The 12,036-nt window shown below is 39.9% G+C and overlaps 1 protein-coding gene across 2 annotated transcripts; it reads left to right on the top strand.

Annotated features, from left to right (window-relative positions):
- Window positions 1–7,158: 7,158 nt before the first annotated feature.
- On the top strand, window positions 7,159–11,479 carry kcnn1b (potassium intermediate/small conductance calcium-activated channel, subfamily N, member 1b). 2 transcript variants are annotated; one of them, XM_039599321.1, is made up of 8 exons: window positions 7,159–7,296; window positions 7,480–7,575; window positions 8,006–8,424; window positions 8,547–8,733; window positions 8,942–9,052; window positions 10,345–10,472; window positions 10,623–10,692; window positions 10,967–11,479. In XM_039599321.1, the coding sequence occupies exons 1-8, from the start codon at window positions 7,237–7,239 to the stop codon at window positions 11,249–11,251; spliced, it is 1,356 nt and encodes a 451-aa protein (XP_039455255.1). In that variant the 5' UTR covers window positions 7,159–7,236; the 3' UTR covers window positions 11,252–11,479. The 2 variants fall into 2 exon arrangements, with proteins under 2 accessions (XP_039455255.1, XP_031606104.2); XM_031750244.2 differs by having other exon boundaries at window positions 8,592–8,733.
- The last annotated feature ends 557 nt before the right edge of the window (window positions 11,480–12,036 follow it).

The raw sequence follows: 12,036 nt of genomic DNA on the forward strand, positions 1-12,036 counted from the left end.
ATGCCCCTCCAGGTGAGCTAATAGAAGGAAAGAACGTTAGTCAGTTGTCTACCAGGCTGAAAGTTGCTCTAAAAAATTATTGGTACTTTTATTATTGTTTAATAACACTGAGATAAAGAAATTGGACATTTTTTTAAACCTCCTCAGACTTTGGTCAACAGTGGGTGCATCCCTTATCTGTTCTACCAGACCTGTTGGCTGGAAGCCAGCAATGACTTATTCTTTCTTTTACAGAAGAGAGAGTCCGTTGTGACCCCTGAAAGCAGAAGCCTCAAGTTATCATCAAACATGTAGAGCTGTGTTGGTGCGAATATTGTGGCCTCATGCTCAAGTGTGTATGTAACTGATGCAGTTTTGCTTTTAGTCATCATTTACAAACCTGCTTTTCAAATAAGTCGCTTAAAATGCAGAACAGCACTGCCGTGTGCAGAGGGGTTTCTGGTAGTGCCAATACTATTCAATTTATTATTAATTAATTCTCCTGTCCAAGTTCTCTCCACTTTAGGCCTTTAATCTCATGAAAAAGTATTTATCTCCTTCATAATTTCTCAGTTTTTTGCATATCAAGTCAAGTCAAGTCAAGTTGGCTTTATTGTCACTTCAACCATATACAGTTAAAACGAAACAACGTTCCTCCAGAACCAAGGTGCTACATGCAACATAAATTTACAACATAAATTAACAGAAAACACTAAACTAGCTAACTAAGAGGCCTAGTTAGCTGGCTAGCAGAGACAAGACAGACTGACCTAACATAAATTACAACATAAATTAACAAAAACTAACTATCTAACTATCTAAGGAAAACTTGGTAGGTAGTAGCTAGGTAGTGGAGGAACAGTAAACATTCCTTAGTGTAGCAGCAAAATTTTGTCACATTTGTTTCAAACACACTTTAAGATTATAAAGTGATAACCGGAGAAAATACAAAATGTTTTTAATCCTGGCCTGATTTCTGTCAGACCTGTTAAATTAAGAACTCACTTGAATAGAACCTGTCTGACAAAGTGAAGCAGGCTAAAAAAAGATCAAAAAGCAACACATCATGCCACGATCTAATGCAGGGGTGGGGAAACTCTAAGCCTCAAAGGCCGGTGTCCTGCAGGTTTTAGATGTGTCCTTGATCCAACACAGCTGATTTAAATGGCTAAATTACCTCCTCAATATGTCTCGAAGTTCTCCAGAGGCCTCGTAATGAACTAATCATTCGATTCAGGTGTGTTGACCCAGGGTGATATCTAAAAGCTGCAGGACACCGGCCCTTGAGGCCTGGAGTTGCCCACCTCTGATCTAAAGAAACACCTGAGAAACAAAGTCACTGTCACCTATCAGTCTGGAAAGAATTGCAAAGACTCAGTTAGGTCAGAGTTCATGATTCAACAATAAGAAACAGACTGGGCAAACATGGCATCCATGGGAGAGTTCAAGGAGAAAACCATTGCTGACACATTTGCCAAAAAACATCTGGATCATCCCTGAGACTTTTGGGAAAATGTTGTGTGGACTGACGAGACAAAAGTTGAACTTTTTGGAAGGTTAGAGTCCCGTTACATCTGACATAAAGCTAATACAGCATTTTCTAAAAAGAACATCAAACCAACATGGTGGTGGTGACTTAAATCAGACCGAAGCGCTTTGGCTAGACCTTAAAAGACCATAAAAGTTTCATGGTTGAAAATCATTCAATATGCCTGAATTAAAACAATTCTGCAAAGATGAGTGGGCCAAAATTCCTCCACAGTGATGAGAAAGGTTCATTGCCAATCTCTTGATTGGAGTTCTTGCTGCCGAAGATGGCACAACCAGTTATTAAGTTTAGGGGAAATTACCTTTTTTTTTTTTTTACACTGGGCCAGGTAGGTTTGGATAACCTTTTTACCCTTAAATGAAATCGTCATTTAAAGACTGCACTTTGAATGTACTCAGGTTATCTTTGTCTAATATTAAAATATTAAGTTTGACAAATATGGAAAAAATAAGAACTCAGGAAGGGAGAAAATACTTTTCATGCGACTGTGTCCATGTATCGGTTGTTGCTTTCAGATGGCAGTGGCAGCCATTTATTTGGCCTGTGACAGCGAGCAGCGCTCCTGCGGGTCACAAAGGTTTTCTCCAGCACAGCAACATTCACGCTGAGCTGCTGAGGCAGCAGGCCAGAGTTCATCTGATGCCAGGTGGATGGACAGTAAGCGCAGATAAAACAGAGCTGAAGCTGCCTAAATATAAGTATTATATAAACTATAATGCGTATTTACATTGGGGGAATGTGATTTTCGCACATAGCTCTCCCACAGACTGTAATAAATCAATTTTTTGGGCAATGTTATGTGTGCTTATAAATGGCAAATTATCAAAACTTAGCAGGTTTTTATTTCTAAATACAAACATAATAGGCTACATACAAATACAATATCAATGTCTATAAGCAACGCTGGAAAGGTACAAGGTCAGAAAGCAACACCACTCCTGCCAAGTAAATTTGGACGTTACACATCTCCACATGTGTATAAATATACTTTTATTATAAAACTGCTCCTGCTGTTTCATTTCTTAGATCTTCTCGTGCCCCATTGATGAGATGTCGCCCTCACTAGCTCGATTCATTCAGAACCAGATTTAAAAATGGACACTTTTGTTCTGCAGGCTCTTCTGGTGGACAAGATAAGAGAACGTGCGAAGGCCTTTGAACCAAAGAGCTTCAATGACAACTTCAACTGACCTTTTATATTCTGCTCTGCATTGAAAGCTACAATTTCCTTTTTGTTTTCCTCTGTTAACCCAGCAGCCCACTCCCATTTAATGTCTTTGAGCTATATGTCTGATGTTCCGCCTTAACACACCGGTCTGATGTTCCAGATTTTTTTCTCTCTGCATCCTAACCTGTTGCTGCTCCCTCCCACTCTGTGTCCATTTGCTTGGCAACCCTTTACCAGGCCAGCTGCTGCTGCCCTTTCCTTTCTTCGTGTTGAATTCTAATCATTACTTTCAAAGGAAAGCGTCTCTAAAGCTCCTTTATCGAGTGTTTGTACCGGGAGGAGGGAAGCCGTGTCCAACACCCACTCAGACTGCTCCTTTTCTTCTTAACACTTGTGTTCTGCAAATCAGGAGCACTTTCCGTCTGTAACCTGCTTCTTCAAGTCTGGACAAAAAAGTAACGTATGGAAGAAGACGGTAAGGAGCACTTGTGACGCCAAGGGTTTGTTTATAGTTTTATTTATGAGAGAAAATTAATGGGTGGGGGGAAAGGAGATGATTAATCGCAGTTGAAGGATTAAAGTATTGAAAATAACTAAGTGCTCTCCTGGAAATGACTGGCTGAAGTCATAAAGAAGGTAAAGGTAAACTGTTGCCTTTTGCTTATAAGTGACTATTTATTCTATAGTCAGAGGTTTATTTAAGGGTCTACCATTTGATTGAGTCTGTTGATGGATGATTGGCTGGATGGATATGCACATTTTTGTATTGTGAATTTAGATTTTATTCAATTAATCAACAAAATCATATCTTTAAAAATTTGAAACAGTCTAACTTCTTCTACAACTAAAATTCAACCATGTAAAAGGGGGAAAGAAGAGAAAACCAAACCTTTAAAGATACCAATGTAACTGAATCTATATCTGTAGTTATATAGCTATAGTGTAATCTAGTGTGTGAGTCTGCTCAGTATTATTATCTGAGGCTTTCTGATTTTGATGCGCAGTAAACAAACATGAGCGGGCGTTCACATCTGCTTGTGACAGAATCTTAGAAAAAACACAAACCTGTGACTGAACATGTTTTTTTTTATCTAGTGTCAGATTGCCTTGAATAATTATTTTAAAAAGCAATTAGTTTTAAAAAATCTATTAGACTGAATTTGAAGATTTATTTTTGATGAACTTTTTTTCCTTTCATGCTGAACAAATGGCCTCGTTAAAGCTAAAGATTCCTAAATGACAGAAGAGTTGTGAAACATCTTATTTCTAGAGTCAGTCAGTATCAATTTCTTTGTTTGTGGAAAGTTCATCTACTTAAGTAGCCTATGGTACTTCAGTATTGATTATTTACACCTTACTCTAGTATTGCTATGCTGTAATTTTTCACAACCACTCAGTTGTATACAATGTGAAACTTGCCACATTAATTTGACAGCTTTAGTTAGTTCTCCGTGGTTGTATACTTTGTAGTGCAGAACCACGTTCAGCTGAAATAATTTGAAGTAATCATTTATGAGTCTCTCACATCGTTGTGGAGGAATTGTAAACCCATAATTCTTTACATTGTTGAGTCACTTCATTGAGGTTTGCCTGCATTTGTTTTCACGGTTTTCTCTGGATATTGACCGATGCATTGCAAAATCTTGATTCTTTTATTTTTTCGTAGATTTGCTGCTGTGCTTGTGATCACCGTCCTCTGAACGATGCTGTTTCTGTGAGACAGAATTTGTCACGTTTGTCACCCCTCCACCACAATGTTTGACAGTTGGTGTGAGGTGTTTCTGTTGGTATGCTGTATTTGATTGTCTCCAATCGTGGTGCTGTACATTATGGCTAAACATGTCTACTTCGGTCTCGTCTGTCCAAAAGACATTTGTCCAGAAGTCTGAAACTTTCAAAAAAGCTACCCTTGTTCAGTCTTTTTCTAATTGTGCACTCTAATGCAGGGAACCTGTCAAACTCATTTTACACTGAGGCCCACATACAGCCCACTTTGATCTTAAGTGGGCCGGATGAGAGAAACTTTCACTTTCTGTTGGTGTAAAAATGTTTATCTACACATTTGATGCCTGAGATGTTTAATATAAGATAAAGAAGTGCATTTTCAACAGCACATCTCAGTTTTCCTACATGATAAAATTGTAAAATTACAAAAATATTTTTAGTACATCCCTACCCAGACATTTTTGATTTTCCAAAGCCATCCAGTGGACCAGATTGAAGTCGCTGCAAGGCTGATTCTAGCCCCCAAGCATGATGTTTGACACCTCTGCTGTAACATTTAACATGCTAACTGAGGCCTGTAGAGTCTGAGATGTTAGCACTTGGGGTTTTGTGCAGTTCCTCTGAGCATTGCGCAGTCTGACCTTTGGCACAAGACTGTAGATTATAGTGTTCTGTCAACACACACCTGAATACTCCAGGCCAACAACCTGCCAAAACATCTGCTTTTATAGAAGTGCTCACACTTACTGATGGTCAGTTAATCAACTGGATTTGATTAAAAGCATCTTGCTGTGACTTACTTTTCAATTGCTATGCAAGCGGTAAGGGGTAATTAGTTAACATGACTGTATAAGTAAGTCTGACCAATTGCAACATTCAAATCATGTTCACATTGAAATATCCCTGTTCATCTGTCCATCCACCCATACATTCATCATACCTGTCTTCCTGCATAATCAATAATGAATGTATTTATGGCCCTAGCACAGTATTTCTACACAGAAAAACAAATATGTGCAAACTCCTTCTGCAGTTGAGTCTTTTCACCACTTCTTGAACTATGTGGGGGAAAATAAATAAATAAAGCAAAGTGATCAGTGTAAATGTTTTCAGTTATATTTCGGGATCTTTGTTTCATTTCTTGGTGACATTTTAAAAATGATCAGTGTATGGTGTCATTTCAGCCCTGCATTGATGCCATGAGGCTGATTCTGGTTAAACCCACCAATGCAACGCGGCGCCTTGACTCAACAGGTGAAGTCTTCCACGAAGGTGACCATGAGCATTGTACCTCAGGATGCCCATCCCCTCCCATAAAGACCCCTGAGGGGAAGCATGATCCATACAGAGGAACCTCGGTTGAGACACCTTTGACCCCACAGGAGAAAAGTCAGTGCTGTGTCTCATCTTCGCCCCATGAAACATGCAATGGACTCGGCCCTCCAAGAGGTTCAGCCCAGATGTCGCCACTGAAAACTCGAAACCTAACCTTATCACAGCTGAGTGATGAGGACTGGCTGCTCCTTTGCGGCCATGTTGGCAACGCAGGAGATGATTCACCCTCATCTGAAAGAGCAGGGACCAGCGTGGGACATCCAAACCACAATGACAGATGTGGATGTCCCGGTCCTGATGGCTCTAGTTTTCAGCCACAGTCAAAACAGGACACGGTCCAAGACTGCCTTCCCAGGGTAACAGCTAAGAGAAGCCTTTCATGTTCACCACATGTTCAGCCATTCTCTCCCAGCAGCCACATTTCAACTCCTTGCCAGGTTTTACCACAGCAAACAAACCAAAGTGAGCTTTTGAGTCCTGCAACAAACCGTCTCAAAGATCATTTCATGCCTCAGTGCACTAACCAAGAAGGTCGAAAAGAACAGCCCTGCAATCATTATAAACTGAAAGACAGCAGCCAAGCAACAAATTTGTTCAACATTCCTCTAGACTCAGTCGAGTGTAAACAAAAACTCCAAAAGCAGCCTCATTCTGTTGCTGGTGCAGATGTCATCTGGAGAGACCTTTTCGGTAAAGAGCCGCTGTTAGTTCAGCAACAGCGAAAGCAAGAGTCCCACTGCCCGATGGCAGGCGATCAAGCATCTGGAGATCCGTCCATCATCTTCAAGTGCCACCACCTCCCTCACGACCCCCTGACAAGCCAGATAAAAAGATCGTCTACACCAGTCGGCAACAAAAGTGTCACATCTTTCTCCATCAGTCAGTATAGTTCCCTAGAGATTCAAGATTTAATGGATGAGAAAACAAGACAGCGACAAAGTCAGGTGCATGTTTTGATATGGCTGCTTTAAACGTTTAGTTTTTATACTTAAATCAGAACCATCAAAAGTAGGTTTAAGTAACCTGTGTGTTTCCAAACCATGCTAATTCTAACTGAACCATACACTGTAACATGCTTTCAGATATATTACATGCTTGTTGTTGACAGTCTTATTTTATTTTGCAGACAGTCTCTCAGGGGTCTAAAGTCTACCTTCCTAAACACACTCCTCCACCTCTCGAAGCCTTACAAAGCAGTGGCATACTTAACGGGGATGCAGTCCGGCCCCTGAGCAGCCACGGCACTTTGAGATCAAGTTTTTCAGATCTCCCTTCAGGCCAGCAGCCAATCCAGCTTCTTCACAGTGCCATCCTAGAGGACGCCTTTTCCAAAGTCATCCGAGAAGACTCCAGTAAGGCCAATGGCGAGGAAGGTAGCACACCACCGAAGAAGACCAAGGACATCAGCTACAGGCTGGGTCAGAGGAGAGCTCTGTTCGGGAAGCGCAAACAACTGAGCGACTACGCGTTGGTCTGTGGGATGTTTGGCATCATTGTCATGGTCATCGAGACAGAGCTGTCAAGGGGATTTTACACCAAGGTACACTCACAGCAGAAACACTAGCGTTTTCAAATAGGTTTGCTTCAACAAACAAATGAAAGTGGCGTCAACATAGTTCCATTAAAAGTTTTAACTCTGAGGGCCCCCTAAACAGTTTTACTCACAGATGGTCTTCTTTTTATTAGTTTAATAGCTTTATGTCATTGTCTCTACCATTTACAGGAATCCATGTATTCATATGTTCTAAAAGGCCTGATCAGCCTTTCTACTGCTATTCTGCTGGGACTGATTGTGATGTACCATGCAAGGGAAATCCAGGTATGAAGAAACAAAGCATGTCTTTGCCAACATGAGCTGCTTAATCATTTGGATCAGATAATGCACGTGAAGTAAGGAAACTAGTCTTAAAAATCTCTGAATTGGAGCATTGGTTAAGCTCACCGGGTTGAGAAGACAACCCACATACCTGAAATCTGTCCTGAGGCCATTTACTGTGTGTCTTTATCCAAGCTTTCCCGTCTTTTCTCCACTGTTCTATAACAATAAAGGATAAAATACCCCCCAAAATATATTTAAAATGGTCTCTTTGAGAAAAACAAGAAGATAAAACATTCATTTTCATCTCTTCAGAATTATCCAAATTAAGAAAACAAAAAAAAAAAACAACTCTAATCCCAACAAAACAAGTTCATCACTCATTATTCTTTCATATTCACGGTCTAGAAATGTTGCTACTTTTCTTCAACAGCTCTTCATGGTGGACAACGGGGCAGACGATTGGAGGATAGCAATGAATTTTGAGCGACTTGTCTTCATCGTGTTGGAGCTCCTCATCTGTGCCATTCATCCAATCCCAGGGAAATACGTGTTCACCTGGACGACTCGACTGGCCTTCAGCTATGCAGCATCAGTGACGTACGCCGACATAGACATCATCCTCTCTGTGCCGATGTTCCTTCGCCTCTACCTGATTGGCCGGGTCATGCTGCTCCACAGCAAGCTGTTCACAGACGCTTCCTCTCGCAGCATCGGTGCGCTCAATAAGATCAACTTTGACACTCGTTTTGTCATGAAGACCCTGATGACCATCTGTCCTGGCACAGTGCTGCTAGTCTTCAGTGTGTCCTGTTGGATCATTGCTGCGTGGACAGTGCGTGTTTGTGAAAGGTATCTTAAAGGTTTTTGGGTTTTTTTAAATGTGTTACTTAAAAATCATCAAGAAGATTTTCAGAGTTAAACAAATGCTGGATAAAAATGAAAGAAACTTAAATCAAGGGTAGTCTCTCCAGCTTTAACATAAACTGCTTTTACAGACAGGTGTCATGTTTAAATAGGTATCACGATGCACAGGAAGTAACCAGCACTTTCCTTGGAGCAATGTGGCTCATCTCCATTACCTTCCTGTCCATTGGCTATGGGGACATGGTCCCTCACACCTACTGTGGAAAAGGGGTTTGCCTGTTAACTGGAATTATGGTGAGTTTTATATCAACACAGTGCGCATGTAGAGAAGAGGCAGATATGCAAATCACTCACAGTGATTTTTTTCTGAATAATCCCAATTAAATATCTGTTTAAAAATCCTTTAAAATCCTCGCCTACGTGAATGATTGGTGTGGTTTTTATACTAGCTAACTAATAACTAAAAACACAGTCATGCTAACACTGCTCTTCTTCTCATCAGGGAGCAGGTTGTACAGCCTTAGTCGTGGCTGTTGTCGCAAGAAAATCAGAACTCACCAGAGCTGAGAAACATGTCCACAACTTTATGATGGATACCCAAATCTACAAGAAGGTGTGTTCTTACACATGCAGTGATTGGACTTTATTTTTTATATTAAGACTACATGATCAGTCTTAAAAGTAACAGCACTTTCTCTTTTTTAACCATATACACTACTGCGCAGAAGTCTTGAGCCACCCTTAATTTCTTCCAATTTGATTTTTTTTAAAGTTGCTCCAACGAGGTGATTCCCAACAATCCCAACAAGGCAATTACTGAAAATTTGTTATGTCTTAGCATGGTATGAAGTGTGAATTTAAGTTTTTGGGGTAACAAAAGAACAACTGGTAGGCCTAAAAAACAAAACTAGCAGATGAAATTTATCTCAAAGCAATGTCCTTAAGAAATAGGGCAAAAATCTAGGAAAGAGCTCAGGTGATATTCATCTAGCCTTTCAGCTAATCATCTACTTTTAAGTGAAGCCTCATCAGAAATGATCTCAGTAGAAGGGGGGTTGATTGCAGCTACCCGTAGAAGTCTTTCTTGAGGAAGAGAAATGAGGAGAAAAGACTGAAGTGTAACAAATTTAACAAGAACTGGACGGAAAATCAGTGGAAACAGATTTTATGGAGTCATTAACCCAAATTTGACATTTTTGATTTAAAGTGTCATCGATATATTCAGCAGAGGTCAGTAGAGAGGTACAACAGTGAGTGTCCACAGCCATCTGTTAATCATGGTTGAAGCTCTGTCATGGTTTGTGGCTGCAATTCAGCCAGCAGTCTTGTTAAAACTGATTGAATTATGAAAGGCAGAAAAGTACCATCCGATTCTGGTACTATCTGGAAAGCATCTGACTCATTTTTCAGCATGACAATGATCCCAAACACAATACAAATGCACTAAAAAAAAGTGAACAATAGAAGTGGAACAATATTATACTTCTCCTCAGAGCCTGGACCTCAACGTTATTGAAACAGTGTGGGATCATCTTGATAACAAAAAGCAGCCAACATCCAAAAGAGAGGTTTAAAAGTCTGTCAAGAGCCTGGAGAAATATTTCTAAAAGACTCTTAAAGAAGATATGAGAAAGTTTGCCTAAAGCCAGTTTAACCTCTGTTGTAGAATTAGCATTGTCATACTAAATGTTGACTTTTCAGGTCATTAGAAATGTACAAACTCTGTTTATTCTTTATACACTGCATTTCCGTGCAGGTTTTCACAGAAAAACATAAAGAAATAAGGGATTGCTCAAGACTTTCCTATAGTACTCAGGCTCATTTTAGTTTCTGTTTGACTTAAGCTTCATTTATGTCTCTACATTTCTGCTTTGCCTGTCCATTGACATACTTTGTCTTCCATAGATTAAGAACACAGCAGCAAATGTGTTGAGAGAGACATGGCTCATTTACAAAAACACAAAGCTGGTCAACAAGATTGACCATGCCAGAGTACGCCACCATCAGCGTAAATTCCTGCATGCCATCCACCAGTAGGTATCGTTATACCACCATCAGAGGTTTCAGTAAATGCTGTTACAGTTTAATTTGTGGCTCTGGATGAAGTGAATTAGGATTTACTGCACGTTGCATTTATATTATTGTAGCACAAATGTGACTATGGTTTTGGTTTACAACTTTAGACTGCGACGAGTGAAAATGGAGCAAAGGAAACTAACTGACCAGGCCAATACAGTTGCTGATCTTGCAAAGGTTTGTGCAGTATTTTTGTTATTTTCTAATAAAAATGTTTTTATTTGCCTCAGTTTTACTAATATATTATAGGAAATGTTACCCTCTGACTGATACTGAGAGAAATTTGACACAAGGAATTGTAATTTTTATCCAGTATGAACCAAATTTTGCCTCTTTTTCGTTATCTTTTCTGCATTTTATGACTTTTGTAATAATCTAAACAGTGAGAAGCCCTGACTTGCTTATCCCCTGATACTTGAAAGTGACCTCAGCATGTCGGTGATGATTTCAGACTCAGAACATGATGTATGATCTGGTGTCAGAGCTGCAGCATCGAAGTGGTGAGCTGGACACTAGGATTGTGGCTCTGGAAGAGAAACTGGACTCCATCCTTCAATGTGTCCAGTCGCTGCCCGTTGTGCTTTCTCAAGCAATAGCAAAGTTACAAAAGGATTTCCTGGATGACTTGGCTTGCCGTGTACACTTCCTATCATCCTCCCTGAGCTCTGAGTGCTGCTCAGTGCCGGCCAGGCAGCTTTGTCCAGGATCCACTGCACCGGAGACACCATACAACTGACTGGCCATTCCTCAGTGCTTTTCTTCTTAGTGTGCAACTGTTTACAATGCTGGGATGGACTTTCTCAACATGAACTCTGCTACGTGTTTATGGAGTCATACACATTCACTCCTGGGAGTTGCAGCTGCACCACCAGTGCAAGAGGAAGACCATGTGTAAGGGGACTTTAGAGGAAAAGGAAAAACATTATTCCTTCATTTCCTCTCCCAAAAGTGGGGACTGTGCAGAAGACAGAGAGATGTTCATGAATGATTAAGACGTGAAAAAAAGTTAAAAAAAAAAATAAAATAAAAAAAAAAGCTCATTTTGTTTATTAAAATTAAATTCTAAGACACTCAAATAATCTGAAAGAAAAAAAGCCCTGCATTTCATGGGACACTGTGGTAGTCTCTCTGTGTTTCTCATACGTGATATAGTAAACAGCTTCTGAAGATTTTTAAGTGATTATTTTCAAAAGTTGCTCAGCATGGGTTTATTTAATGAACTAAAAATGTGTAAAATGGAAATCATTACAATGAAAAAACGATCATAATACCATGAATAATATTTACTCTAAAACTAATCTAATGACCTGGTTCACAAAGTCTTTCTAGAAGCATGTTTGTCACACTTAAATGTTTCAGATCATCGAATTTAAACACAAATAGAGACAAAATGAAGTTTCTAAATCGAGGTTTTTATTATTCAGGGAAGTAAGTGTGGTGTGTCATAACTTTGAAAAGCTGAGTTCAATTTCTCCTGCCAAACCCAGGCCTGATTACTGCCACACCTGTTCTCAATCAGAA

Source organism: Oreochromis aureus, linkage group 15 (genome assembly GCF_013358895.1).
Source record: "Oreochromis aureus strain Israel breed Guangdong linkage group 15, ZZ_aureus, whole genome shotgun sequence".
Lineage (NCBI taxonomy): Eukaryota > Metazoa > Chordata > Actinopteri > Cichliformes > Cichlidae > Oreochromis > Oreochromis aureus.

Excerpts from the sequence above, each read along its gene's own strand:
- kcnn1b (XM_039599321.1), top strand. The coding sequence starts at position 7,237 with ATGTTTGGCATCATTGTCATGGTCATCGAGACAGAGCTGTCAAGGGGA. Across the intron at positions 7,297-7,479 it reads CAAGGGGATTTTACACCAAG|GAATCCATGTATTCATATGT; the intron begins GTACACTCACAG and ends TACCATTTACAG. Across the intron at positions 8,425-8,546 it reads ACAGTGCGTGTTTGTGAAAG|CTTTAACATAAACTGCTTTT; the intron begins GTATCTTAAAGG and ends TAGTCTCTCCAG.